Source organism: Nicotiana attenuata, chromosome 6 (genome assembly GCF_001879085.1).
Source record: "Nicotiana attenuata strain UT chromosome 6, NIATTr2, whole genome shotgun sequence".
In the NCBI taxonomy this organism is placed as follows: Eukaryota; Viridiplantae; Streptophyta; class Magnoliopsida; order Solanales; family Solanaceae; genus Nicotiana; species Nicotiana attenuata.
In genome coordinates, this window is record NC_031994.1 from 19,247,735 (window position 1) to 19,273,654 (window position 25,920).

At 37.3% G+C, this 25,920-nt stretch overlaps 2 protein-coding genes across 2 annotated transcripts; both read right to left on the reverse strand.

Moving 5' to 3' along the window:
• On the reverse strand, positions 1,936–13,058 carry LOC109226674 (synaptotagmin-4-like). The gene is made up of 11 exons (XM_019391498.1): positions 12,820–13,058; positions 12,083–12,184; positions 11,565–11,615; positions 10,728–10,848; positions 10,368–10,486; positions 10,147–10,245; positions 3,903–3,983; positions 3,741–3,826; positions 3,300–3,525; positions 2,982–3,146; positions 1,936–2,425 (listed from the first exon to the last, which is right to left on the reverse strand). The coding sequence occupies exons 1-11, from the start codon at positions 12,922–12,924 to the stop codon at positions 2,108–2,110; spliced, it is 1,473 nt and encodes a 490-aa protein (XP_019247043.1). The 5' UTR covers positions 12,925–13,058; the 3' UTR covers positions 1,936–2,107.
• Positions 16,441–23,711, reverse strand: LOC109226675 (digalactosyldiacylglycerol synthase 2, chloroplastic-like). Its single transcript, XM_019391500.1, has 5 exons — positions 23,545–23,711; positions 21,763–22,131; positions 20,498–20,761; positions 19,350–19,699; positions 16,441–17,197 (listed from the first exon to the last, which is right to left on the reverse strand). The coding sequence occupies exons 2-5, from the start codon at positions 22,042–22,044 to the stop codon at positions 16,708–16,710; spliced, it is 1,386 nt and encodes a 461-aa protein (XP_019247045.1). The 5' UTR covers positions 22,045–22,131; positions 23,545–23,711; the 3' UTR covers positions 16,441–16,707.

A 25,920-nucleotide genomic window follows, 5' to 3' on the forward strand; every position in this document is an offset into this window, starting at 1 on the left:
GAATCGGCTTGGTCTGGCCGAGCTCCTAGAGCTTTCTACGCACATTGTACTCTACATTTTCAGGGAAGAACTGTAAGTGTATGGCTGCCTTCAGGTTTCCCCATGTCTCAAAAGTATCTTCACCAGCTCTGATGGCTTCGTATTTCACCTGCCATCAGAGTTTAGCGTCACCTTGAACATACATGGCAACAGTTGCTACCTTCTTTGCTTCTTCTAACTCCCCCATGACATCAAAGTACTGTTCGATGTCAAAGATGAAGTTCTCCACTTCTTTAGCATTCCGAGCCCCATTGTAGGGCTTTGGTTCAAGGATCTTTAGCTTTTGTGGCATAGGGGCGAGGTTCGCAGCACCATCGATGTGGTTTTCGCCTCATCGGAGTAGGCCTTTTAACGCAACATTGACAACATTTAGCTGACCCATCAAGTTTTTTATGGTTTGCTACAGGGAAGTCACCATGTCTACCTTTTGCGCCTTATGGGCTAAATCCTCACTTCACTCATATTGGAGCCCTTCGAATTGATTGAAAATTTCGGCTGCCTTTGTGGATACCATTTGCCGGTTCCTTTAGAGTCGCAACTGATGTCTGCAATGTCTCTTTTGGCCTACCGCATCCTGTGGTCCAGGTCGTCCAGCCTTTGCACTAGGTTGGTTCTTAGATCGGGCACCGTACTCGCGATGGGTCGTAATATATTAACGGTATCTTCAAGGGTCGTAATACGGTTCCCATGATTCACCATGGTAAAAAATGGTGGCAATGGCAATGTGTTCCCTCGTCTGATGTCGAGCCTAGGCTCTGATACCAACTGTTACGTGATGCCTTCCTAATATGTCTTAGAAGGGAAACGTAAGACTAAGCAACTGATGTTCGTACGGTTACTATCTGCCAACTGGGGTCCGCTCCGTACGCTAGACGAAACTGTCAGTTTCGTATGAAAAAATGTCAAGAGCCATTGAGAGAACATATTAGAGAATGAGAATGAAAGAAAGCTTAATTGCATTAATAAAAGTTATTACAGAAAGTCAACAGGTGTCGAGGGGAGAGAGATACCAATACAGAGAATTGTTTGCTTGCTTAAAAGTTTAACTACTTGATCCCCCATAATAATGCTTAAAAGAATAAACCACTAAACAAGCTAAAGAATCATAATGGAAATATATAAAGGGACCTAGATTCCTATAAGGTAAAAGCAGGTCCACTGGGGGCACTTGGAGGGGCTGTAACCTTGTCTTTAGCATCAGGGTCTGCGCGCGCGGCGCTAGCCACAGGGCATAGGTCTATTGCGCTGACAACGGGGACACGCTGGGGCGCGGCCTACAGAGAGGCACTGTTGGCATCTTCCTACGGCTGGACGCTGGCAAGGGCTATTGATAGGGCGACATAGGCACATGCACACTTGTCACTTCGGCGCGGCCAAGACCACAGGACCGTCCATGATTCTAGGAGGCTTGCCAGGATGTCATGGGACGCGTCAAAGGGGTCATGAGTCATGGATGGAAAGTCACCCATGACAAATCAAATGAAAGCAGAGCCGGCAGCCTGCTCTCTCACGTTCCTAGCATAAATTAATAAACCAAAGAATTTTGACAAGTCCTACGCTTCAAGTCAGTATTTAGGAATATTCATAAAAGATTGAGGCAAAATGGATAGGATCCATTCATAGGGGTGGATAGAACTTTTAGATATCGGGTTTATCTTAACCAACTGCTTTCAATGTGAAATACAAATTTATGTGTAATATTTCATTAAGATTGTACTAATAAGTAGTAGATACGAACCTATAACTTAAAAAATATAACTGATTCACTACGAAGAACCTTAAAGATATAAGAGGTTTCGTGTTTAAGCCCTAGAAATGAAAAAAAAGATTTGGCAGGGAGCGTTTCCCCCTTTAATGGGTCTTATGCAGCAAGAATGCGGAGTAGTCTAGGGCCCCTTTAATTTCCCTCTTTCCAAAAACTTCGTTGTCACATTGAATCAACATATGATGAGATCGATCTCGGTTCATACACTAAGTTCTAATTCACACTACTAATCAATCTTACAAAAAGGAGACATAGCTGTGCAAATGAATAGTACAAAAAGAGTCACATAAGCTGTGCAAAATATCAATCTTGAGCAACGTTTACAGGAGAAGAGCCACTTCCACTTTTCTTATGATTGGTAGATTGTCCAGTGAAGGTCCTTCCCATGAACTTTTTGGTTTTGCTTAGGCCACTTCTTACTACCCTTACACCAGCACCTAGTCCTGCACCAATGCCACTGCCTGCAGCACCTGAAGCAGCTAATGCTGCTGCACCATCAAGGGCTTCCATTGAACTTCCAATGACCCCTTCTGCTTTTAGTTGCTTCCTTTCTTCTATGATCTTCTTCTCTTCCTCTAGAGCTGCTAATTGCTCTTTCTTGCTGAATTCATGATACAGTATCTGCATTTAAAAAGACATTAGTCAGTCATACTAAGTACATGCTACTGTTGGAGAATACCAAAGGAAACTAATTAAGTGTGCTAGGGCCATTTGGTTCACATACTAGTTATGCGGGATTATAATGCATGGAGTTTTTATGCGATGAGTAATCGTGAAATGATTGTTATGCGGTGCTTAATATGAGGGAATTGTTACACAATGATTAATGCTGAAGGAATTGTTATGCAAATATTTACTTACTTCAAGGACATTTTTGTCTTGATACAGTTTAATCCACCTATTACCCATACATATATTCTTATTCCGATATTTTCTCTCCCGCTACATAGATTCTCCCGTAACTTAATACAAATATACTATTTAATAGTGCCAACAACTTATGAAGAGATTATTTTATTCTCATGCGGCCAACCATACGTTGTGCTAGTTGTGTGGCGATGATTTATTTGTATTACTTTATGCGGGATTTTAAGTTGGCATCAATAATACTAATACAATCAACCAAACTACGCTTTTAAGTGGAACTTCATGGCCAAAAATATGATTTGTTGTGTACCTTGATAGTGATGGTTCCTCTATCCTTCTTATCTTTGACTTTGAGCATATCAAATTTCGGCAGCAACCTTAGTTCAATTTCCTTTGGTGTCTCGGCTTCCAGCTCGTTCAAAGGCAACTTTGTAACACCCATTCGATCATCTTCTCCGATGTCTTCATCAAAGACCTGTTCATAGTCATGGATGTGACATGAAAACCAGAAGGGATAGAGGCTGAATTATCTCATGAATTGACTAAAAACAATGTAAAAGAATCAGGGGGCATATTCTAGACAGAGCAGTTTCCATGCAAATATGAGAAATGGATATAGCAATTAAACCTCAAGAAACAGAGACTGTGTCTCCTTGTCTTCTGCAATCAACACAAATGTCTCGTCCCAAACAGGATTCAGGTTGTTGTCAATGGTTTTTGTCTTAAATTTGAACAGTGGACGAATATATACAACCACGTATGGATCAGATTTTCCAATCATTTCTTGGTTCTTTAAGTTTGTTGCCCTGATTACTGTTACTGTTAGCTTCCCCTGTGGTTTAAGCTCCAAATCGCTGCATCGGACATAGAAAAAATCGGTTACATAAAAGATGAAAACAGAATGTATGGGGAGAAAAGGAACTAACGTTTACATGGATGCACACACTCATACACAGAAGAAAGCAAAAGGGAGCACCCAACTTTTGCTTATTTTTCCAGTTACAAAGGATGAAAAATAAATCGTAGATAATTAGTAGCTGGATAAGAAATTAGTAAAGATTGAAGATACCTGGTATCCACAGGTAAGCCTCCAATCGGTACAACAATTCTGTGAGGCCATTCTAGCATATCGGTTACAATTGAATCTACAGTGTCCTTTCAATGAGAAAAGAATACAGTGTTAGACTGAGAGGCAAAGATTTGAAATAAGTAATGCACTGTTAACACTTACTTCTATCATGTCAGAAAGTCCAGGAATAGCTGTTAAACTTCCACCAACAGCTTTCAAGGTATAATCAATTCTCGGCTTTGGCTGGTTGGATAAACAAGGTAATCAGTCATTCAAATGTCTATCAGGAATAAGCTTCTCATTAATCCAATTGAAAGATTCCAGAGTAATGTAACAAGGTGCAAAATCACACGTCTGTCTAGACTAGTTCATGCATTATTATCTTGTTCTCATATTTTTATCTTGTTCTCTGTTAGTATAATACTTTATGTTCACTTAAACCAAGAGAATGTCTTGGACCTACTTTAAGGTGGTCTTTTTTCACTATGGCAATCTTAGTCTATTCTTGTCACAAGTCCAATATACATGATTTGTCATCTAACCAAAAAGGATTGAAATTTGTGTCCACGGTAAAGTTCATGACTTAATACTCATTTACTTGTAATGTTAAACTAATTTGAAGGTTAAATTTGCAGAAAGAAATGAAGATTGAGTGCAGCAGATGAGAGAGAGTATACATCGAGAAATATCTCTGTATGTATTTGAGAGAAAAATTGACTAACTCAAGGTTCTGGATATGTTCCTCCTGTTATATACAGAATTGGGCCTAATTAAATTGGGCCTAACTACAGCACTCTCAATAATTACACTTTGGACCTCAGCTACATAACCAATACAAACTAATACAAACCAATACAAAAATAACTAATACAAAAATGTGCTACACCCAGGCTTGTTATCCAACACCCCCCCCCCCTGCAAGTTGGAGGGGGGAAGCACCTTCAACTTGGAGAGAAAACCATGGTGAACTATCCCAGTCAGAGGCTTAGTTAAAATGTCCGCCAGTTGGTTGGAGCTGCTAACTGGATGTAAATCAATTAAGCCTTCTGATAACTTTCCTCGGACAAAGTGGCAATCAACTTCGATGTGTTTTGTGCGTTCGTGGAAGACGGGATTACGAGCAATGTGTAAAGCAGAATGATTATCACAGAAAACAGACACAGGGGCCACCCTTTCAACACCCAAATTAGCTAATAAGCGAGTCAACCAAGTCAGTTCTGCCACCAGTTTACTTAGAGCACGATACTCAGCTTCAGCACTACTTAGGGAGACCACTGGTTGCTTTTTGGACTTCCAAGATATAGGACTACCACCAAGAGAAACAAAGAACCCTGTAACAGACCTACGGGAGTCGGGGCAAGCAGCCCAGTCACTATCACAGTACCCTTGCAAGGCAAAGTCCGAAGAATTGTTGAGAAGAATACCATAATCAACAGTACCCTTAAGATAACGCAAGAGATGTAATGCTGCAGCTAAATGAGGAACCCGAGGAGCCTGAAGGAACTGACTGAGATGTTGTACAACGAAGCTCAAGTCAGGTCTAGTATGGGTAAGAAAATTAAACTTACCAACAAGGCTTCTATACTTCTCTGGATTAGAAAGCAACTCCCCATCATCAGCTTGCAACTTCAGATTTAACTCAATGGGAGAGACAACAGGAGACACATAAGTGCAATTGTGTTCAGATAAGAGATCCACTACAAATTTCCTTTGATTAAGTAAAAGCCCAGGAGGAGTGGAAATCACCTCAATACCCAGGAAGTAGTTTAACTGGCCCAAGTCTTTGATTCTAAATTGGTCATCAAGGTAAGATTTCAAAGCTGAAATTTCTGAAACGTCATCCCCAGTAAGAATGATATCATCTACATAGACGGCCAATAAACCCATAGAGTTGCTAGTTCTTTTTGTAAATAGACTGTAATCATTGAGTGAATGAACAAACTCTTTCGAACACAAAGCACTATAAAGTTTTGCATACCACTGGCGGGAAGCCTGTTTATGTCCATAAAGAGATTTTTGGAGCTTGCAAACATATGGCTGAGTAGATGTGGAAGAAGAATCAACAAAAACACCTTGGGGTAATTTCATGTACACCTCCTCATCCAAATCCCCATGAAGGAAGGCATTATTGACGTCAAGTTAAAATAATGGCCATTGGTTCTTTACTGCTACAACAATGAGGCACTTCACAGTGGTCATTTTGACCACTGGTGAAAAAGTCTCATTGTAATCTACCCCAGCAGTTTGTGTGTCACCCCACACTACCAACCTAGCCTTATACCCTTTTACTGAGCCATCTGCTTTAAACTTCACTTTGTACACCCATTTGCACCCAATGGCCTTCTTCCCATCAGGCAAGGGAACAACAGACCATGTATTGTTAGCCTCAAGTGCCTCAAACTCCTTTCTCATCGCTTCTTGCCATTCAGGCACTAAAGCAGCTTGAGAATAGGTATGTGGCTCAGATAATACTGTATGTGACAAAGATTGTGCATCCAAAGACTTGGACTTAGGGCAATGGGAAAAAGAGGTGGTGACTGATGTGCAAATATAATCATTGAGGTATGAAGGTTGAATATGTGTCCTACTGGATTTCCTTAGGGATACTGTTGGGTCAGATTCAGGAAAAGAGGAGAGAACATGGGCATTAATAGGGGAAGAACTGGAATCATATCCAGAAGGAATGGGTGAAAGGTCAGGTGAAGAGATGGATGTAGAACGAGTGGAACAGATGATGAATCTGAAGGAGTAGGAGAAACAGGAGGAATAGGAGAAGAAGGAGATGTTTGGACAGAAGTAGAAGGAGAGGAAGTAGGAACAGAAGAAGATGAAGAAGGAAGGAAAATGAAATCACAAAGGACTTGAGGAGGAAGGGAATTAGCAGAAGAGGATGAAGAAACTGGAATAGCAAAAGGAAAGATAGATTCATGGAACACTACATCTCTAGAGTTAAAAAAAGATTTAGTTTCTAAGCTAAGAAGTTTGTAACCCTTTTTTCCAAAGGGGTACCCCATACAAACTGCAGGAATAGACCTACTAGTAAACTTGTCTCTGTGGACAGGAGGCTTAGATGCATAGCAAAGACACCCAAATACCCTAAGATGAGAATAGTAGGAGTTGTACCAAAAAGCAATTCATATGGAGATTTATTGTGAAGAAGCTTAGAGGGAAATCTGTTTATCAAATAAGTGGCAGTAAGAACACATTCCCCCCAGTATTTCAGGGGCACTTTGGAGTGAAAAAGAAGGGCCCTGGATGTTCCAAGAAGATGTCTATGCTTCCTTTCCACCACCCCATTCTGTTGAGGGGTGTATGGACAGGAATTATGATGGACAATACCTTGTTCTATGAAGAAAGAAGAAGCAGAAGAACTAGAGCCCAACTCTAAAGCATTGTCAGACCTTATAGTTAAAAATTTAGTGTGAAACTGAGTTTGGACCATAGCAATAAAGGCTTTTAGTATTGGAAATGCATTGGATTTAGTTTTCAGCAAATGTGTCCAAGTGGTTCTTGTAAAGTCATCAACTATTGTTAGAAAATATTTGCAGCCATCATGTGTAGAGGCATGATAGGGGCCCCAAGTATCAATGTGTATTAGTTGAAAAGGAGAATTTGTGTGAATTTCACTATTTGGAAAGGGTAACCTGGTTTGCCTTGCCATTGGACAAATGTTGCAAATAAAGTCTTGTTTACCAGATAGCACAGAAGCAATAGAAGAAATAGATTTCAAATGACTAAATGGAATATGTCCCAATCTGCTATGCCAAAGAGTGTTCATTTTATTTATGTGAGTGGTATTTACAATTGGAACAGAAGAATGAAAAGCAACAGAACACTCCACATTATGTCTATTGGAAACAGGAAAAGTAGATGAATTTGAACAAGTAAAAGTAGATGAATTGAGGGCAGCAGTAAATGAAGTAGATGGTGCAGAAGAAGGCATGTGCAGAATGTAGAGCCCATGTTGTGTTTTACCAAACTCCAGAGGCCTCTTCATGGAAAGGCCCTGTAAGATAAAGCATGAATAGGGACTGAAAATTAGTAAACATTTTAGTTGTGATACTAATTTGTGCACAGAAATCAGGTTGTACTGAAAACTAGGAACGAGAAGAACATGTTTCAGAATAGTATCATTGGACAAAGGTAAATCCCCAACACATGTTACTTTTACTTTATAACCATTGGGTAAGGTTACCAAGTAAGGAATAGGTACAGGTTTAACATTTTGTAGTAGGTTACTATGGGAGGTCATATGGTCAGTAGCCCCAGAGTCCAGAATCCAGGATGTTTTATCAACCTTACAAAACAAACAAGTATTAATTGAACATTTTGGCCTATTACTCGAAAAGCAACTGAGAATACCTGCAAAATTTGCAGAAGCAGTAAGAGTAGGTGATGAGGAAGAGTCCTGATCAGATATATGATGTTGGTGAAGAAGAGATATCAGTTGAGTGCACTGGTCTGGGGTCAACCCTGGAATGGTTAGAGCGTTTGGAGCTGAAGTTGCAGGTTGAGTGAACTGCTTAGGCTCATGCTGGTTGAATTGCTTGGGAACAGCTACTTCAGTCTAAACATTAGCAACAATCCTCTTAGTCTTAGTGAACTTAAAATTTGGAGAAAACCCATGCTTTTTGTAGCATTTATCCACTGTATGCCCGAGTTTGTTGCAATAACTGCATATTACATTGTTTCTCCTGGGATCAAACATGGTTTTAGGAGGAAATGACTTCTGAGATCCCACCGAAAAGGATGCTGACTCTGATGGAAACGGAGAGATATTAGGCTGAATCTCCCTTTGGCGTTCATCGGTGACCAACAAAGAATATGCCCTATTGATGGAAGGAAAGGGGCTCATCATTAGGAGATTGCTCCTAGCATTTGCATAGCTCTCATTGAGAGCCATTAGAAATTGGTACATCCTCTGATTTTCCTCAAGCTTCTGGATATCCTTTTTACCACCTCCACACGTACAGTGACTGTCAGAATGAACTGTTAGAGTACTGAGTTCATCCCAAACACTCTTCATCTTGGCATAATACTCAGGAATGCTCATAGAACCCTGAGAAATTGAAGCAAGTTCTTTCTTAACTCGATAAATTCTAATCTCACTAGGTTGTCCATATCTATCTTCCAGCTCTATCCATACATCTTTTGCAAGTTGACAGTAACGAACACTTTTACGAATCGCTGGCGAAAGAAGATTATGAATCCAAGAGATCACCATGTTATTACATCTATCCCATTGACTGAAAACAGGTGAGTTCAACGGTAGCCTTTCACAATCAGGTTGAATGAAATACAACTTGTTTTTGACAGAAAGAGCAATAAGCATGCTCCTTCTCCAGTCACTATACCCTGTCCCGTCGAAAATTGTCCCTACTAGCGAGAGCCCCAAATTATCCGAGGGATGGATGTAAAGTGGGTGATTGTGATCAATTGTGTCATTGGACAATGTATCACGGTTAGAATTGGCAGAGGAATCAGCAGGAGACTTATCAGAAGGAGTAGAACCCATTACTAAAGAAAAATTAGGGTTTTTTTTTTTTGGTTGTATCTACACTAAAACCACGAAAAACACAAAATCCATGAAGTAAGGTCAGAGAAAATTGAGAAGAAAGGGAATATAGGGTAAAATCATACGAAAAAGGAAAATATCACCAGCAAAAGACGAAAACTCCGGCGAAACTCTGATTAACGGAAAACCTCGAAATTTTCACCGCCGGAAAAAATGGACAAAATGAACATCAAATTGAAGAGCGCACTCCAATCTACCCGGATACGCTGCTCTGATACCATGTTAAACTAATTTGAAGGTTAAATTTGCAAAAAGAAATGAAGATTGAGTGCAGCAGATGAGAGAGAGTATACATCGAGAAATATCTCTGTATGTATTTGAGAGAAAAATTGACTAACTCAAGGTTCTGGATATGTTCCTCCTGTTATATACAGAATTGGGCCTAAATTGGGCCTAACTACAACACTCTCAATAATTACATGTTGGGCCTCAGCTACATAACCAATACAAACCAATACAAAAATGTGCTACACCCAGGCTTGTTATCCAACATGTAATAATATGATTCAAATGAAATTTGCTTATTCATGAATCAAGTTCAGTTAACATGTCTTACTATAAAAATAATTTTTTAAAAATTAATCCAGAAAGAAGGCGAGACATTATGACATTCAAATTTACTGTCGAATATCTCAGCCAAAATTCTGTTTAATCAAAACACAGTTCAAAGGAACTCTAAATGCTGATCTAAGACAAATCGCTAGAAATAGCAGCCTTCTCTTGCTCTCTCTCCATTTTCGGGAGCAGGATGGGGTATTGAAGGAGATTTTGAGGTCCAACACAAACTGAAGAATAAAAGAAGCATACTTTCTCATAGAATTTGTGTAATACCTCAGAAAGTAAAGCAACAACAACGGCAGAAATGCAAGGAATTTCCTCAGCTAGTTGAAATATAACACGAATAACTGTGAAGACTTGAAGATCTTTCAACTGCAATCAATATGAAAATATAACACGAATAACTATCAGTGCAACTATTTTATAGATAACTCAGTAATCAAAGTAAAATTGTCCTCAGCAAATTAGATAGGTGAAGAGTTGAGGCACCCGACCTGAATGGGTATAGAAGCAACCACTGCATCAACTTCTAAAACAATATTGGGATCACCACCCCATCGGAGGTCAATATCCATAATGATTTGACCCTTTTTCAGGCTCTGAACACGAATACCTGCATTAATTAAGTATTGTACGTGCTTTCAAAGAGGGAATCAAACATGATTAACACTTAATCAACTAGACTTCATCTTTACCAATGAAGTGCTCGGTCCAGATAAATCAAATTAACTACACTGGAGTATGAGTATGAGTAATGAACAATGGAGAAATAGTCCAGTTCCCAAGGACATTCTCCAGTAGAATGCCTAATAAAAAAGAACATAACAAATTAGTGGATAGGTTTATATTGCTACCTTCAATTTTAGGAGCCACAGTTCCCAAGGAGAGTTTGCTGAATTTCAATGAAGAAATTCCAGGAGGTCGATAATCTTCTAAAATAGGTTCAACAGAGTCTTTTATAATAGCTTCTCCTGCCTGCACAGTGACATATTCCAAAGATTAGATTTATGGCGTCACAACATGGAGGTTGAGCAAATACAAACAGGGTTCTACCACGACAAAGAGACTACAGATGCTGCTGATCTAACTGAAAATTTTACATTGACATAACAAGTATCAACTTTCAAATTATCCATCCATAGACAGTGTCAACCATCATAGAGGATGAGGTGTATAAAAGCAAATACTCAGTCTCATTGCACAGAGGAATCGACTAAAAAACTCTATGCAAAGCCAAAGATCCATCTGCTCAAATTTCTGAAAAAGAACATCTACGCCAACAGCACTCTCTTCCTATCTCCCACACTTAATTTCAACCTCAATACTATGTCGTTCACATCAATATTAATAGGGCATGGCCAAGTCTTTTAAACAACTTTGATATGGCAAACTAGAAGCATAGTATAAAATACCAATGCATGAAAACTTAAAATCTTATAGATTATGTTAAGGATCAGCATCTAAGACATAACAACGTTATTGAAAGATCTATTCTCTAAAGAGAAGAAAAGATTTGAGGATCATTAGAATAGACATTTTTGCTCAATATGCTGATAATCAAAGAGAACCTCCTACGCATTTAGATACATCATACACCCACAAAGTAAGCATTATGTTATGATTGAAGTTACGAGACCCGACTTACAAAGCAAAAATTGCACAGGATACCAAAGATAGGTGTAAAAGCTTACATCAGCAACAAATGGCCAAAGTTTGCTCAATTGTTTGTTCAACCATTTGACCTGCCAGCATAAGACAATTTGAGAAAATGTAACATTACTAATGCCTGATATAATATAGTTTATTTCTTTAAATTGCAGAAAGAAAACATGTGAAAACTACAGATGATAAACAGCCTCTAAGATTCACAGCTGACATTGATAAGATCAGGAGACAACCTTGATAATGTCTATCTCAGCCCTATCATTATGTTCATGAACTACGCCATCTACTGCCCTTTAAAATATATCACCAATCGTCACCACGTTCCCACCCTCCAACCTATAAAGCTCCAAAATGTACTACAGTTCTAATCAACAGATTCCAAAAGTAGAACCTACCTTCATTGACTATATTTCTTAAGCTATAAAACATTACTATTGAACTGAGAAGAAATTTTGTGTTCAGCTGAAAATAGGATTACTATAGAATGATGAGTGTCAAACATCATATGGGGTGGAAACTGAAAGAAGTAAAGCCATCATCCAACCTGTTCAAAAACTGGGAATGATATCCATTCAGGAAACTTATCTCCACAGATTTTCTTTAGATCATCCCTGTTGAGGGAGCCCATTAGTTTTACATCTACGGCCTGTGTTAAAGAAATAAAATACAGAAAAGCAATGAATACCAGTCTTTCAGAAAGAAAACCAACATGCATATCCATAATTCAGATTTTCTGTTCAAGTAGCATAATGAGGAGCACCATCTAAATGTTCACATCTACCTTTCAAAGCAACCACAGTGGCTAGTTATTACTCTTGTAGCAAAGTACCTTGAGGAGAAACTGAACTATCAATACATATGGACCAAAAGTATAGAGTATCAAGCAGCAAAACTACGTTCGAAATCTATTATATTTACTTGTTTAGTGAATTTTTTAACACATATACAGGGTTCGAGCCAAAACTACTGGGTTCACATGTACCCATAAGTTGAGCTCTACATCTGCCCCTGCAGTCTAATGCCAGCATATAGTTGGCTAAATTTTCTTCAATGAACTTAATTCCTAAAATGCGCTTCCCAAAATCATTCCCTATTTTGCTCAGAATAGCAAATTTAAGCCTTTGCAAATTATATAGTCATTAGACAAATTCCTCACAAAGAAAATACGTGTGACAACATAACAGTCCTATCGTAATTAGGTCACATGAGAAAATTACAACAGAAATTTTCATCATGTAGTATGTGAATTGCGAAAGAGAATGTGCAATTATATATATATACCTTGGCGATTCGCTTAGTGCTTCGATACCTCATCATATATTGCCAACCCGCCATTAAACCGATCCCGAAGATCATCCCCATCATAATCCCCGAAATTAATCCCATTTTTTTTTTCTTATAGTTGACTGCTTCGAGCCAATTTTCCTAATAAAAGGACAAATTTGCTGTAGAGCCAAAAAGATCAGAAAATGAAGAAATCTCAGAGAGAGAGAGGATGAAGACCTACGGTGAAATTCAGAATCCAAATCGACGCGTGGAAAACTAACAGAGAAGAGCGAAATATTCTATTTTCTATTTTTTTTTTTCGTTCGATCGAGCTGAAATTGACAAAGGAATCCACGAGCCAAAAATTTGAAAGGTGGTTAACAGAGTTAGTTAGTCAGGGACAAAAATGTCAGTTCGTGTGGGGTCCTTAGTTTTGAAAAGTTTATTACACAATTAGTGAGATTTGAACCCATACATTGTGTGAAATACTCCCAATGTTGGTAATAGTGCCGTCAATACAGCCCAGCCCAACCAGTGATTTAACAAAGTTGTCCTAGAATTTTTGGAGCCCATCTAAAAATGAGGCTTTTAAGCCCGGTTTAAGTAAGCCCATGGCCCATGAGACTTGATTGAGATTAGGCTGGGCCGATCCGAGGGCCTAATAAAAATATTTATTTAAAATATAAAAAGTATACTGCCTCTAGGATGAAAAGCCAGAATTGAATCTTTACTTAGATGAACCAAAGCTTGATCTTGAGAAGTTTCAAGAGATGGATGTTGTCATGTATTGGAAGGACCATTCTAGAAAATATCCCGATCTTTCATGATGACATGATGTACTTAATATTCCTATTACCACTGTAGCATCAGAGTCAACAGTTAGCAATGGTGGGCGTCTTCTTACAAAGTACAGAAGTTGCATCCATTATGAAAATGTCCAAATACTTGTTACTACTCGAAATCGGCTGCACGACTTTTTTCCAAACTCAAGCTGGTAATATTTTTTTATGTGAATTTGAATATTATTAGTTTTTAAAATTTAATTATTCTTAATATTTAACTAATTAATATTGCACATGAATTTTAGATGTAGATGAAAGTGAAGATGTTAAGACAATCTTGTCACAAGCGGATTCAAATGTGTTTGATGAAGATGATGTGTTGGATATCTTATAAGCGTCATGAATGTTCTCTTGAATAGTTTGTTTTGAGTTTTGACTTATAGTAGGTCAGAACTTAAATAAAAAATAAGAAATTATATTTTAAAAAATAATGTGCCGGCCCGTGGGGGCCCGCGACCCACATAGAGCTGGGTTGAGCTGACCATTATAAGGCCCATCAAAATGGTGGGCTAGTCCAACCCAGCCCAACCCGTCAATTGCTAAAGCCTACGTGGGTTGGGCTGGGCTAACTCGGCCCAGCCCATATTGACAGCTCTAATTGGTAAGGGGGTTCAGTTGAATTACCGACTCCTAAAATTATACCATGCATAAAATTAATAAATAAATAAACGATTTTTTTTTTACTTTTTAAAGGTTCTTGTATGTACTGGTTGAATTTTGGATTCATTCAATAATGCATGACATTTAGTAATCCAAATAATTATGGGATAACTTGTTTCCCAATCAAACGACTCCTGACAATATAAAAAATATTTATAATCATATCACTTATTTGGTAATTACAAGTAAATTATTTGATAACCAATCATTAATTGGTAATTCTAAACATAATAATGTTTCTTGTTTTTGACTCATCATAATTAAATGAAGGGAAATTACCAGTTATGTCTGTCCATAAGTGCATTATTACAAAAGTTGGTAAATTGATAAAATATTACTAATATTAGCCAATTAGTTATTGTAGTAGGGGTGCTTATCGAGCGGATTGGGCGGATAATTACGCTTGACGGTTCGGCTTATCGGTTATCAGATTATAAATGTAGTAATCCGCTAGCCATCCAATAAGACAATGGGCGGATTGGTATCGGATTAACGATTATCAGGCGGTATATCGGCTAAACCAAATAGAATTTTTTTGAAGAATCATTCAATCAATACCAAATTTTTAATACCATCTAAGATCTAACTGTATTTTTGAATTGAAGAGTCTTCTTCCAAGTTCCAATCTAGTTTATATTCAAGACTACTCATACATGTATGAATCAATCAAGCTTTCAGTAACATTCGTTCTTCACAAGAAATTCAGATTGTAAAACCAAAAATTCAGAAAATCGAATTTTAATTTGTTAAATGCATGCAAAAAAGGACATAAAACCAGACAATCCAGCTATTACGGATAAAACTAACGGACAATTCAATAAATTACTTTCAATAGTACTTTATATACATAGGGATAAAAGTGTAAATATAAAAATTCTTAACGGGTTAACAGTTTACCCGATAAGAAAATTGAGTAATCCACCCCCAAACCGTTAAGCCGTTAATTATAAAATCTCAATCCGCTCACCATCCATTGCCCCGATAATCCGATACTAATAAGCCAATAAGTCATCGGTTCGGTTCGGTTCGATTAACGGTTTCGGTTTGGTTTTGAACAACCCTAATTTGTAGCCCAAAAAATATCAAAATTTTGCTTTCTTTTGAGTGAGTGTTGTTGGAACAGATTGGGTACATCTTAAGTAGTTTGAATCTCAATTTTGGGATGATTTGGTGGAGTTTTGAGGTAGTTTGAATCGAAAATCGAAGTAGGAGATGAATATGGAAAATGATGATGTGTTTATCCCACTGTGTATCTTGTGTATTGCATATGTATCAAATGCGTATAACATATATATCCATGTATACCTGTGTGAGATACATGCGTCGTAGAAGGATTTTTAAACTCGACTTTAACTATGAATTTTGATACCAAACTAGTCCGAATCACCTCCAATTGTATATTGCCTCATTTGTATATTTTCAACGAATTCCAATCATATCCATTGAAACAAGTTTTTTTTTGCCTAGTTTCTTTTTTTTTTTTTAATTTTTTATTATATATCATTGATAATGAATTCTGAGTCCAAACTAGTCTAATTCATCTTCAAACTTCCTCAAAATTCGTATATTGTCTCATCAATGTGTTTTCAATGAATCGCAACAATGCCCATTGAGAAAAATCTTTTTTTGTCTATGTTTCTTGTATGTTGTATATCATTGGTACTTTTATTTAGTTATTTTTGATAGCATAACCAAAATGGCTAGTTGTTGGTAAACAGTATCTTTTTTTGGGTACATTTCTGTAAGATTATATTGCTCCAATAATATTCAGTTACTGCAAACGACAAACTCCAAAACGTTATAATTTAAGGTTTGTTGGCGTGTTTAATTCACAAGTTATACTACACAATTCAAATAAAAAAACAAAAACAAAAAAAACAAAAAAAAAAAAAAGAGAAAGAGGCAGTGCTGACACGCTCTCATGAATTTGCAATTCTGGGACAAAATAACGTTCAAATACATTGTCACACCGGTGGAACAATAAATAACATCCTTAACTATGCGTGATTGGAGTGTGGGAACAAACAATTGCAAAGTAAGGTTGTGTACAATAGATTCTTGTGGTCCGACTCTTCCTCAGACCCGCGCATAGCGGGAACTTAGTGCACCGGGCTGAAGACAGGACAACTATGCATGATTGAGCCAATAAATTGCACTGATTAATGTAAAGTTTTCATTACACTCTCAGTGGATATAAGTTACATCCTATATACAAGGAGTTGATTTGTCCTTTCTAAAAAAACAAAGCTCATATGGGAGCCAAAAGAGTCTGTACAACAACAACCAAACAAATAAAAAAACATCTTTGCAATAGAACAGCAAAATTCCATGATTGTTGTTGGCTGTCAAAAAGTAGAGATGTTAACAGTATTAATAGAGAACACAGCCTGCAGAGTATACCTCAGATCCATCTTCCAGAAGAAAATCCCTTTTTCTTCGAAGGAATAGCCAATCCCAGCTCTTTACATTGCTCTTCATCCGGTTGTGAACCCAGAAATCCCGTCCCCACGAAATGTACCCCCGCTGATGCATCCTCAAGTTTTTTCTTTAAACTTAAGGATGTTGAGAGAAAAGACTTTGAAGTAGTCTTTGATGATTTCCTCGTTGGTGTGACATCCAACTGTGCTACTTCCAGAAATCGCTCGGTTGCTGCTTCCCAAGAAAGTTCATGCCTTTGTTTATCAGCCAGTGGAGCAGGCTCGTCGGCCAACGCCTTGAGTGTAGCTTTAACAAACCCTTCACCGTCATCGTATGTTCTGCAATTCGGGAACTGCATGAAGAATTCATTTGACGGATGGTTGGCGCATACAACTATTTTGCCCATTGCTAGTGCTTCAGCTGTGGTTGTACAAACTACATCTGTGGTGCTTGGATTAAGAAGCACTTTATAGCTGAAGTAAAAAAAAAACGAACAATTAAAATAAAAAACGAATTGTCATGTGTTGATGATATGAGAATGAAATACAACACCTACAGTCAAAGTACATTCACTGTCTCTAATGCTTCATTCAGCAAACTTTAATTATGTGCTAAAAGTAATTCAAATTGTCAAGGTACATAGCACGTGTAAAGAAAGAACAAGAAATGATGCAGTACGAACAAGAATTCGTTAGGTTTCCTACTTGCTACTATGCTACTTATATGCACACTGAGGATAGTAGGAGGCACTTTGGTAATCCTCTGAATCCCTAAAAGTGGAAGTGATTTAAATTGGGAAGTTTCATGAGTCTACTTATGGTGTTAGCTAGCTATTCTGCAGCTTCCACCATTTATACCTTCGTGTAGCTTAAGACATGCTGCGTTCTAGAAGCTATTCCGAGTCTCCCACAAGTTATCCCCTGTGGTTAAATTGCAATGTTTTCAAGTCGATGAATGTTGCACCTTCTGTTATGCTTTTGTCAATTTAACTGTGCAGCAGTGTTGTTCCGTCAACCCTATGACACCAAAGAAGCCAAAAAGCAGGATAAATTTGTTGTCCCAATACTTTCACATCAACCCTCAAACCAGTCCCCAACCTTCTTCCTTCTTCAGAATTTCCTGGGTAACGACCTGTTAGCTCATAAGCTGATGAAGCAGCTGTTGCGTCATACGACATGATCGTCACGAGGTCACAGTTCATCCAACACAATTATCTGCAGTGAAAAAGCATCTATGCGGGGTGAAATTCTGCCAATAGCAGAGATGTTAAGTCAACTCCTTGCCAGTTGTGGGGTCACGACCCATATCAGAGAGTATTAAGGAGGAGGAAGAAGTCATTTAGAATGCCTTATAGACTTTTGGGGCTTCAGCTTTCTGAATGGAGATCCTACCATTCCAACAATCGACAAGAAGCATCTCAGAATACAATCAAAAGTAGCAGCAAAAGTTGCCCGTGATTCAATAGTTTTGTTGTTCGCTTATACAAGACAATTGGAATCCGAGCAGTCAAACCACAGAGGTCATTCCTCATCCTCATTCCAATTAAATCTATCCAAGTTGTCCGTTGTCCGGAGACGAGAGAAGATTTAAGGGATCGATCGACCAACTTGAATAGATCCATAACCTGATTCCATCTGTCCTAAGTGACTGACTTTTTTTTCATAGAACACAAAGAAAACAGCTTTAAAGAAAGCTCAAGTTTTTGAAACTTGTTCTATTTCACTTGCCTTCAACTTGTGTTATTTTTTCAAGAGTGTTAACAATGTCTGATGAGAGTTGGGATTGGGTGGTGCAAGAGGACACCACTGTAACTGCCAAATTTTCTTAAATTGTTATAGTGAAAACATAACCGAAGAATCAAAAAGTACTAAGATACACACACACACACACACACACATCTCAGGTATCTCAAAAATTATGTATAGACTAATTCTTTTTACGTGTCGAAAACATAAAGCAGAGGCATTAAGGATGATAAGATACTGCTAAAGCTCCGAATATGTATGCATAAGTCCACATAGAAAGATCATTATCTCCTCCTTCCTTGTTTATTACTCCCTCCGTCTCAAATTAGATGAGGTACTTTCCTTTTTAGTATGTTCCAAAATAGATGACAAATTTCTAAATTTGGAAATAATTCAACTTTAAACTCTTCATTTGACCTATTTTACCTTTAATGAGAAGTTTTTATAACCACACAAATGTCATGACCCCACAAAGCTTTTACCCCTTAAGCTTTTAAGACCACAAGTTTCAAAAGTTTTCTTTTCTTTTTTTTCCTTAAACTCCGTGCCGAATCAAACTACCTCATCTAAGTTGAAACGGAGGGAGTAAATTTTTTATTATATAAATCACTTTTATTTCATTACTAACACACCAACAGTGTCAAAAGTATTTAAAAGTGACTGAGTGGCTCCAAAACATCTATTAATCAAGTCGTCTCGATCATCGATACGTAATGGTTCCTCCCATTACACCAAAAGAATAAGTAAAAAAGAAAGATGTTTAAATAGATACAGTAGATGCACACCCGTAAGTTGGGAAATCACCCCCAGGAACCCCTAGATATATAACAAGAGTGAAGAAAAAGCTTGATAGTAGTTGTTAGCTTTTGGAGGCACTTACTCGTGAAATAAAGGATCTGCATGATCACGTGCAGGATGTACCTTAACTGCCAATTCCAACTTCTTAAAAGCTGCCTCAATTTGAGCAGAATCCTCACCACTACCGTGTAAATGGATCTCCAATCCAGCAAGTTCCTTTTGATGATCACGTAAGAGTCTAAGTAGCTCCTTGTATCCTTTACTCCACAACATTTTACCAATGTAGTAGACACCTTTGCTGAAAGCTTGGTTATCCTTTTGCTGTTTTTCTCTTGTTTTCATCCCAATTTGAAGGAATTTTGGATTGACTCCGTGCACATTACAGACCAGAGATCTTGGGAGATCCTGGGTGGCAGCAGATAATCTGATGACCTGCCATTTAGAGCAAGTAATTATAACTACTTAAGCCATTCCACATCAAGTACGAGAAAATCATGACCACAGTTATAACCATAAGTTTGGCCATTAAGTCTAATGAAGTAATTTCAGATTTATAAAGCAGTCTGAATTTGTCTATCAAGGTAAAACCAATATGTTTGCCACCATCCTATACCATATACTAGTGGAAGAGCATTAATTTCTCACTTCCATTACATCTAGGCTGCATAAAAAGCAAAATGCTAAGATGCAGACAAATGGATGACAATGGCCAATTCTATGTATTAATATTAGAACAATGGCCAATTCTATAAGTATCACTGCTTTTCCTTTGTTCTAGTGGCCTATCTAAAGAACTTTTAAGAGGATGACAGTTGTTTGGTGTCATTCAACTTAACCAGCATTTCTCGCAGTCAAGTGGCCTATTTCTGGATGAGATCATATTTCAAGCAAAAACAAGGCATTATTATGTTGCCCTGTGCAAATGACAAATTAAAGCAGGGACTTTTTGAACTATCTCTAGCTTAAGAACTCTTTTTCTATACCTTAAGAACTCCTTTCCTAGATAAAGGAAGTTTGCTCAGAACTCCAAAGTGGTATCTGAAACTCAAGGTAGTTAACCAAAAGAAAGAACATAAATAACCCCACATTAAAATGATCTCAAAAAGTTACCTTTCACCTAAATTAGCTGAAACCAATTCATACCAGTTACTGCCCTCCCTCCCTTCCCCACACGAAATCTAGATCATCATAACCAACAAATGAGATAACTAAAATGAACTAGAATCATACCTTGTGACAATAAATATCGACAACCCAGCTATTTATCTGTTTTAAGAAAAATGCCTGCACGGCATTCCTTTCTCTCCTTACATATTCCAGGTAATTGGTGTGAACAATTCCTACAACCAAACGAAATTTCTTTTTCCATCTCTTTCCATGATGAAACCATGTAAGATGCTCGGGCTCCTCAAGGACTGCAACATCTGCTTCATCATCTGGAATGATTACTGTGATGTCCCCTAAAGCAAGAATACTCCTTTTTTCCAGAGAAAACTGCAGTGCAGAAATCACAGTTTTTCCTCAACAAGTTTGCCAGAAATTATCATTGCAAAAGTACAAATACAGATAAATGAAAACAGATGGAATAGAATAATTTGCAATATGAAATGATCTTCCATGATTTCATATCAAAACATTATTATTGATGAAATAGCACTAATTTTAGAAGAAAATGAAAGCAGGAGGTTGGAAGAGATAGCATAATGATTTGTTGCTATACAAAGTGAATACCAAATGCAACAGACAGTCAGTTGAGATAACAACAAAATTATCACGATGCATATTGTCAAGAACCAAATGATTTTAAAGCTAAAAAGCCCCTCTTTACCTATTCCAGAAATATGCACAAAAGGCAAGGAAACACTAGGATGTTTTCTAAGAACTAACTGGTGGCAAATCGTAATTCTGAGAGAAACTTAAAATTTCCAGAAGGAAAAATATGACATGTTAAACACTTTTAAAGCAGCTTCCCTCACTCCCAATCTAAATCTGCTAGGGATGAGGGGAAGAAAAAGAATATACGATAGAACAGAAGAAAGAAAAAGTGGCATGTTAAATATTTTGGTTGACCTCTACAAATATGCCAAATTAAACATCAGTGCATTTATCATTGAATAAATTCAGTAATTCCCAGTACTACATTGTATGATACAGACACACATATATACCTATATATGTCACAAGCTGAAGTATGTGTGGCAATTAATCGACATATTCTAAGAGCTCGGCGTTTTTGGTATTATAAGCTAGATTCATACTCCATATTTCAGACTTTAGAAAAGAAATGAAACTACAGCCAAACCTCTCTATAACAGCCTCATTCGTTCCAAATTGTTTTGGTTGTTATAGTGAAGTGTTAGTTATAGAGATTGGTTCCATAAAAACTTGGCTTTTATAGTGAATGGTTGTTCCTTGTTATATAGCGATGCTGTTATAGAGAGGTATGACTGTAAATGTTTTTTTTTTTCGATAAGTTGAAATAAATCTGGATTTACCTTTCCAGGGTAAAAACGTATGCTAAAATTTGATGCAAAACCAGTCCTCTCTTCCACCCACTGACGGACACACTTTTCCTGCTCCAAGTGTGAACTAAATTTGATACCGTTCGGAAACACATGTTCCTGATCTTTCAATGGCAGCCAAGGAACCACCAAGGTAACGTTTTGCGCACCATCTTTCGCAAGATATGCAGCACGAAAGAGAGGATTGACGGAAGTTCCAGTTAGCCAAGGAATGCTTGCAGTAGTATATATGGCAATGTTATGTTTTTTATCCATTTATTGAGGTAGAGTCAGATTATTTCTGGCTTCTTCACATGCCACTTAGAGTCAGGAAAGGAAAATTTCATACACTGACCTGCACAGCTGAACTTAAAGATAATAATCAGTACTTTATCAAATACATAATGACCCATACATGTTTTAAATGAAGGATCATTGGAAGATATTGAACAAAAACAGAGAAGTTTTAGAAAAGTCTGATTGAAAAGAAGAAGTACACTATAAGATCTATATCAAATGCCAAAGACTTAAAAACATTATGAATGATGATTTCTTAAGCATAAAAAGAAGATGGTGCAAAAGAAACGTGGTAAAAAAGAGATTCAAGTCATATATACTTGGTACCATGCAGTAGTTGTTCTATCACCACTGACTTATGCTCCAATTTTAGGAAAACAGTTAGTTTCACCTTAGTTATTCAAACTACTGCATATTTTAGGTGAAATGATCTACGAGCAGAGGTGGATCAAGAATTTAAATTTGATGAGTTTAGCCTCTAAATTCTTAGCATTGAACTTATCGTGCTTTTGAAATTGTGGATTCAGAATTTAATAATTGTTGAAGATTTAGTGAGTTTTCACATGTATATCTTATATTCCATGTTGAAAATAATGGCTCAGTTGAACTCATTGCATAAACACTCCATCCCTTCGGACTAACAGAGCAAAACTAAAGGCTCTATACTTCCATTTTTACCTTCCTAGTATGTATAAAGTTTTCTGATACACAACGAAATCTCAAACACATTGCTCCAACAAGAAACATCTTGAATCCTAACAATACTTGTTTGTACTTGCCATATTGAAGGGGAAAAAAAGGTAAGATTCATAGTTAAAAAGAACTAAAGAAAGTGCAAAACTTCAGATAGAAATGTGTCATTGTGAGCAAGATAAAGCCAGTCTACACTAACACCCATTAAAAGAAACCAAATCCTCTCTTTTCTCCAAAGATAAAATGCAGAGCTAGCACTTGCCATATTGAAAAAAAAGCAAAATAATTCATACCATAAAATTTTTGAAAGAAAGTTCATACCTTCAGTTAGAAATGTTTCATAATACCAAAAACAAAGTCAATATACACAAAACCTCATTTAAAGAAGCTAAATTCTCTCTTTTCTATAAAGAAAATAGTCGAGGTGCGTGCAAAAAATACTAGGTGATTTCGTTCATCTGGCTAACCCTTGGCGGGCAAAGTTATCCGGTACATGTGCTAGTGGGAGGCAACATGTACCAGGTGAAATAGTGGAGGTGCACACAAGATGGCCCGGACACCACGTAATCAAAAGATTAAATATGCCTAGATAAAATGATAAAAAATTACACACACACATATATGTATAAACTTGAACCAACATGAACGAAGGGGGCAGGGAATAGAACAGAAGAAAACAGACACAACCCACATCATATTATTGCATTACAAGTTGTGGGTAAGCTGAAAACACCACAACAAAAGATACCCATGAAAATCTTGAACATGTTTTTTTTAGAAAATTACCTTAATTTTCTCCAACACCAAGGTTGAAGAATTCTGCAGGTCAGGAAAATTTTCTTCAAGAACAATTAGTAGGTGGTTGGTGGGGAAATGAATAAATTAAGATGTATACAATGAAAAGGAGAGACAATAATACTGATTTAAGAGGTAGGATCAGCTGGAAAGATGCGAATAAATAGGAGGAATATAGGAAGTGCAATAGTTGTTGACTTGTTGTACAAATACTAAATAAAAATTTTAACAAATTAAGGAAAACATGAGGCACGCGCTTGGCACGTGGAGTGATGAAGGAAATGAAAGGGAAGTTGTGTTAGTTTTATTTCCGTTGAGAAAGAAAGAGACAAATAACGATGGAACACAGTAACTTTGCTTCTTATTCTATATTTGTCTAATGATATTTATTGAATACGTATAAATTGTTAATTTAAAATTCGATAACTTAAAAGAAATAGTATGTTGTATTCATAAACTTCAAACTTTCATTCCGTCTCTACGAAGAAAGTATAAATTTATCCGCCTTTGATATTTATATCAAACCTATGAATGAAAAATACTATTTTTAGACAGATATTTATTATTTAATTATAATTAAATAAAATTGTTATATTATATTATTTGATTTGATGTAAATACGACTAAAAAATATTTTGTGACAATGAGCATATAAGCATTCGGTTGAATAATTGGTTTTGTTGACGCGGGGTCCTACGTCCAAGCTAGTACCAGCGCAGAAAACAAAGTTGTGCTGTGGCCCACTGAGGTGCTGGATTGTTTTCGGATGGACAAAATTGATTAATTTAGCTCTTAAAGAGTATATTCCGATGCATATACATTCATAGGAATTAGGATATCAGTATGCAGATTTCTCATGTTGTATTTCCACTTTGTCAGGAGCTGAATTTAAGATAAAAATTGTTACCCATCTTGTCTAATGGTTAACGACATCTATTGAGGATTTTAAATATATCAAAAACTCTTTCCTTTACTACCTCTCGTTGCCTTCTAATTCATGCTAGAAACGTCACAAGGCATAAATGTTGAAAGGTTCAAATTGAATTGAACCAGCAAACATGTAAATAACTTCAGATACAGAGATAATTTCTGAAATTTGCCACAATTTTTTATCGGCGAAATACATAAATGGCCTCTCCAAGTTATCCACAACGGTCATTTGAACACCTCAAACCCTTCAAAGTGACATGGCAAAATGTGTGTACTACACTCGCCTTGTAGCAAGTAAAGCCTTTCAAAATTATGTTTATTACTTTTTCTTTTTTTCATTTAACTGGTGGAGCCCACTTTTCCTCACTCTTTCTTCTCCAAATCATCCTACCTTCTGCCCAAACAAACCCATCTGCAATTCTGTATCCCCTATTCCCTTTTTCCCAAATCATCCTCCCTTCAAACTCCCGTCAGACCCCTTCCACTTCACCTTCCCAGTTCCCACCTTCTTCTCCGACACACCCTACACCCAAAACCTATCCTATCCATATTCAAAAATTAAATCTAAAATTTTTTCTTAAAATGAATAAAAATATAAAAAAAATATAGAATAGCCAAGCGAATAACCTAGTCACCCAAGAACCTCGCCGAAAATTCTCATCCTGTGGCCTCTCTCGTCGGAAAAGCTCATCGCTGGAAAAATTTGAAAGAATCGACTCTATTGGAATCTTTAATTCTAAAGTTGATTTTAAGAGAGGAACATGAGTTAGAAGATCGGGCGATTACCGGTTGGATATTTTCCGACGGAACTCCGATGAGATTTTTCACCATTATTGGGTCTGATAAGTTGTAACAGAGTGTTTTGTGGGGGAACGGGGCTATGTAGGAGAAAATAAATAAGAAAAAGATCACCGGAATACGTGTCGTTCATTGATTGGCTCATTTGGCAAGTGTAACTCACGCATCTGGTATGCTGTACCGGGGTGTCTATTTGATTTACTTAACAGACACTCGAAGTGTCTACTTGATAAATAGGTCTGTTGAGGTGTTCAATGACCGTTGTGGACAACTTGGAGGGGCCATTTATGTATTTCGCCTTTTTTATTTAAACATCTCAATTGAAAGGATGACCTATTGGGACTTGTTAAAATCTAGCCCTAGGTTCCGCCATTAACGAGCTTGAGCGAGAGAAAAGAGGAGATAGACAGAGAGGGGCAGAGAGATAAGAAAGACTTTTTCTATTAGCTGGCTTAAGCTGAAAATGAGTTGTACACCACCTATTTATCCTAACCAACTTAACCGACTATGTGTAAGAAACTAACAACTAACTACTTTCTGGAAGCGTACTACATAAATACATAAATGTACAACCATTTACAACTATTCTAATTTCAACACTCCCCCTCAAGGTACGTTGAGAATGAGAAAATGTCTTTC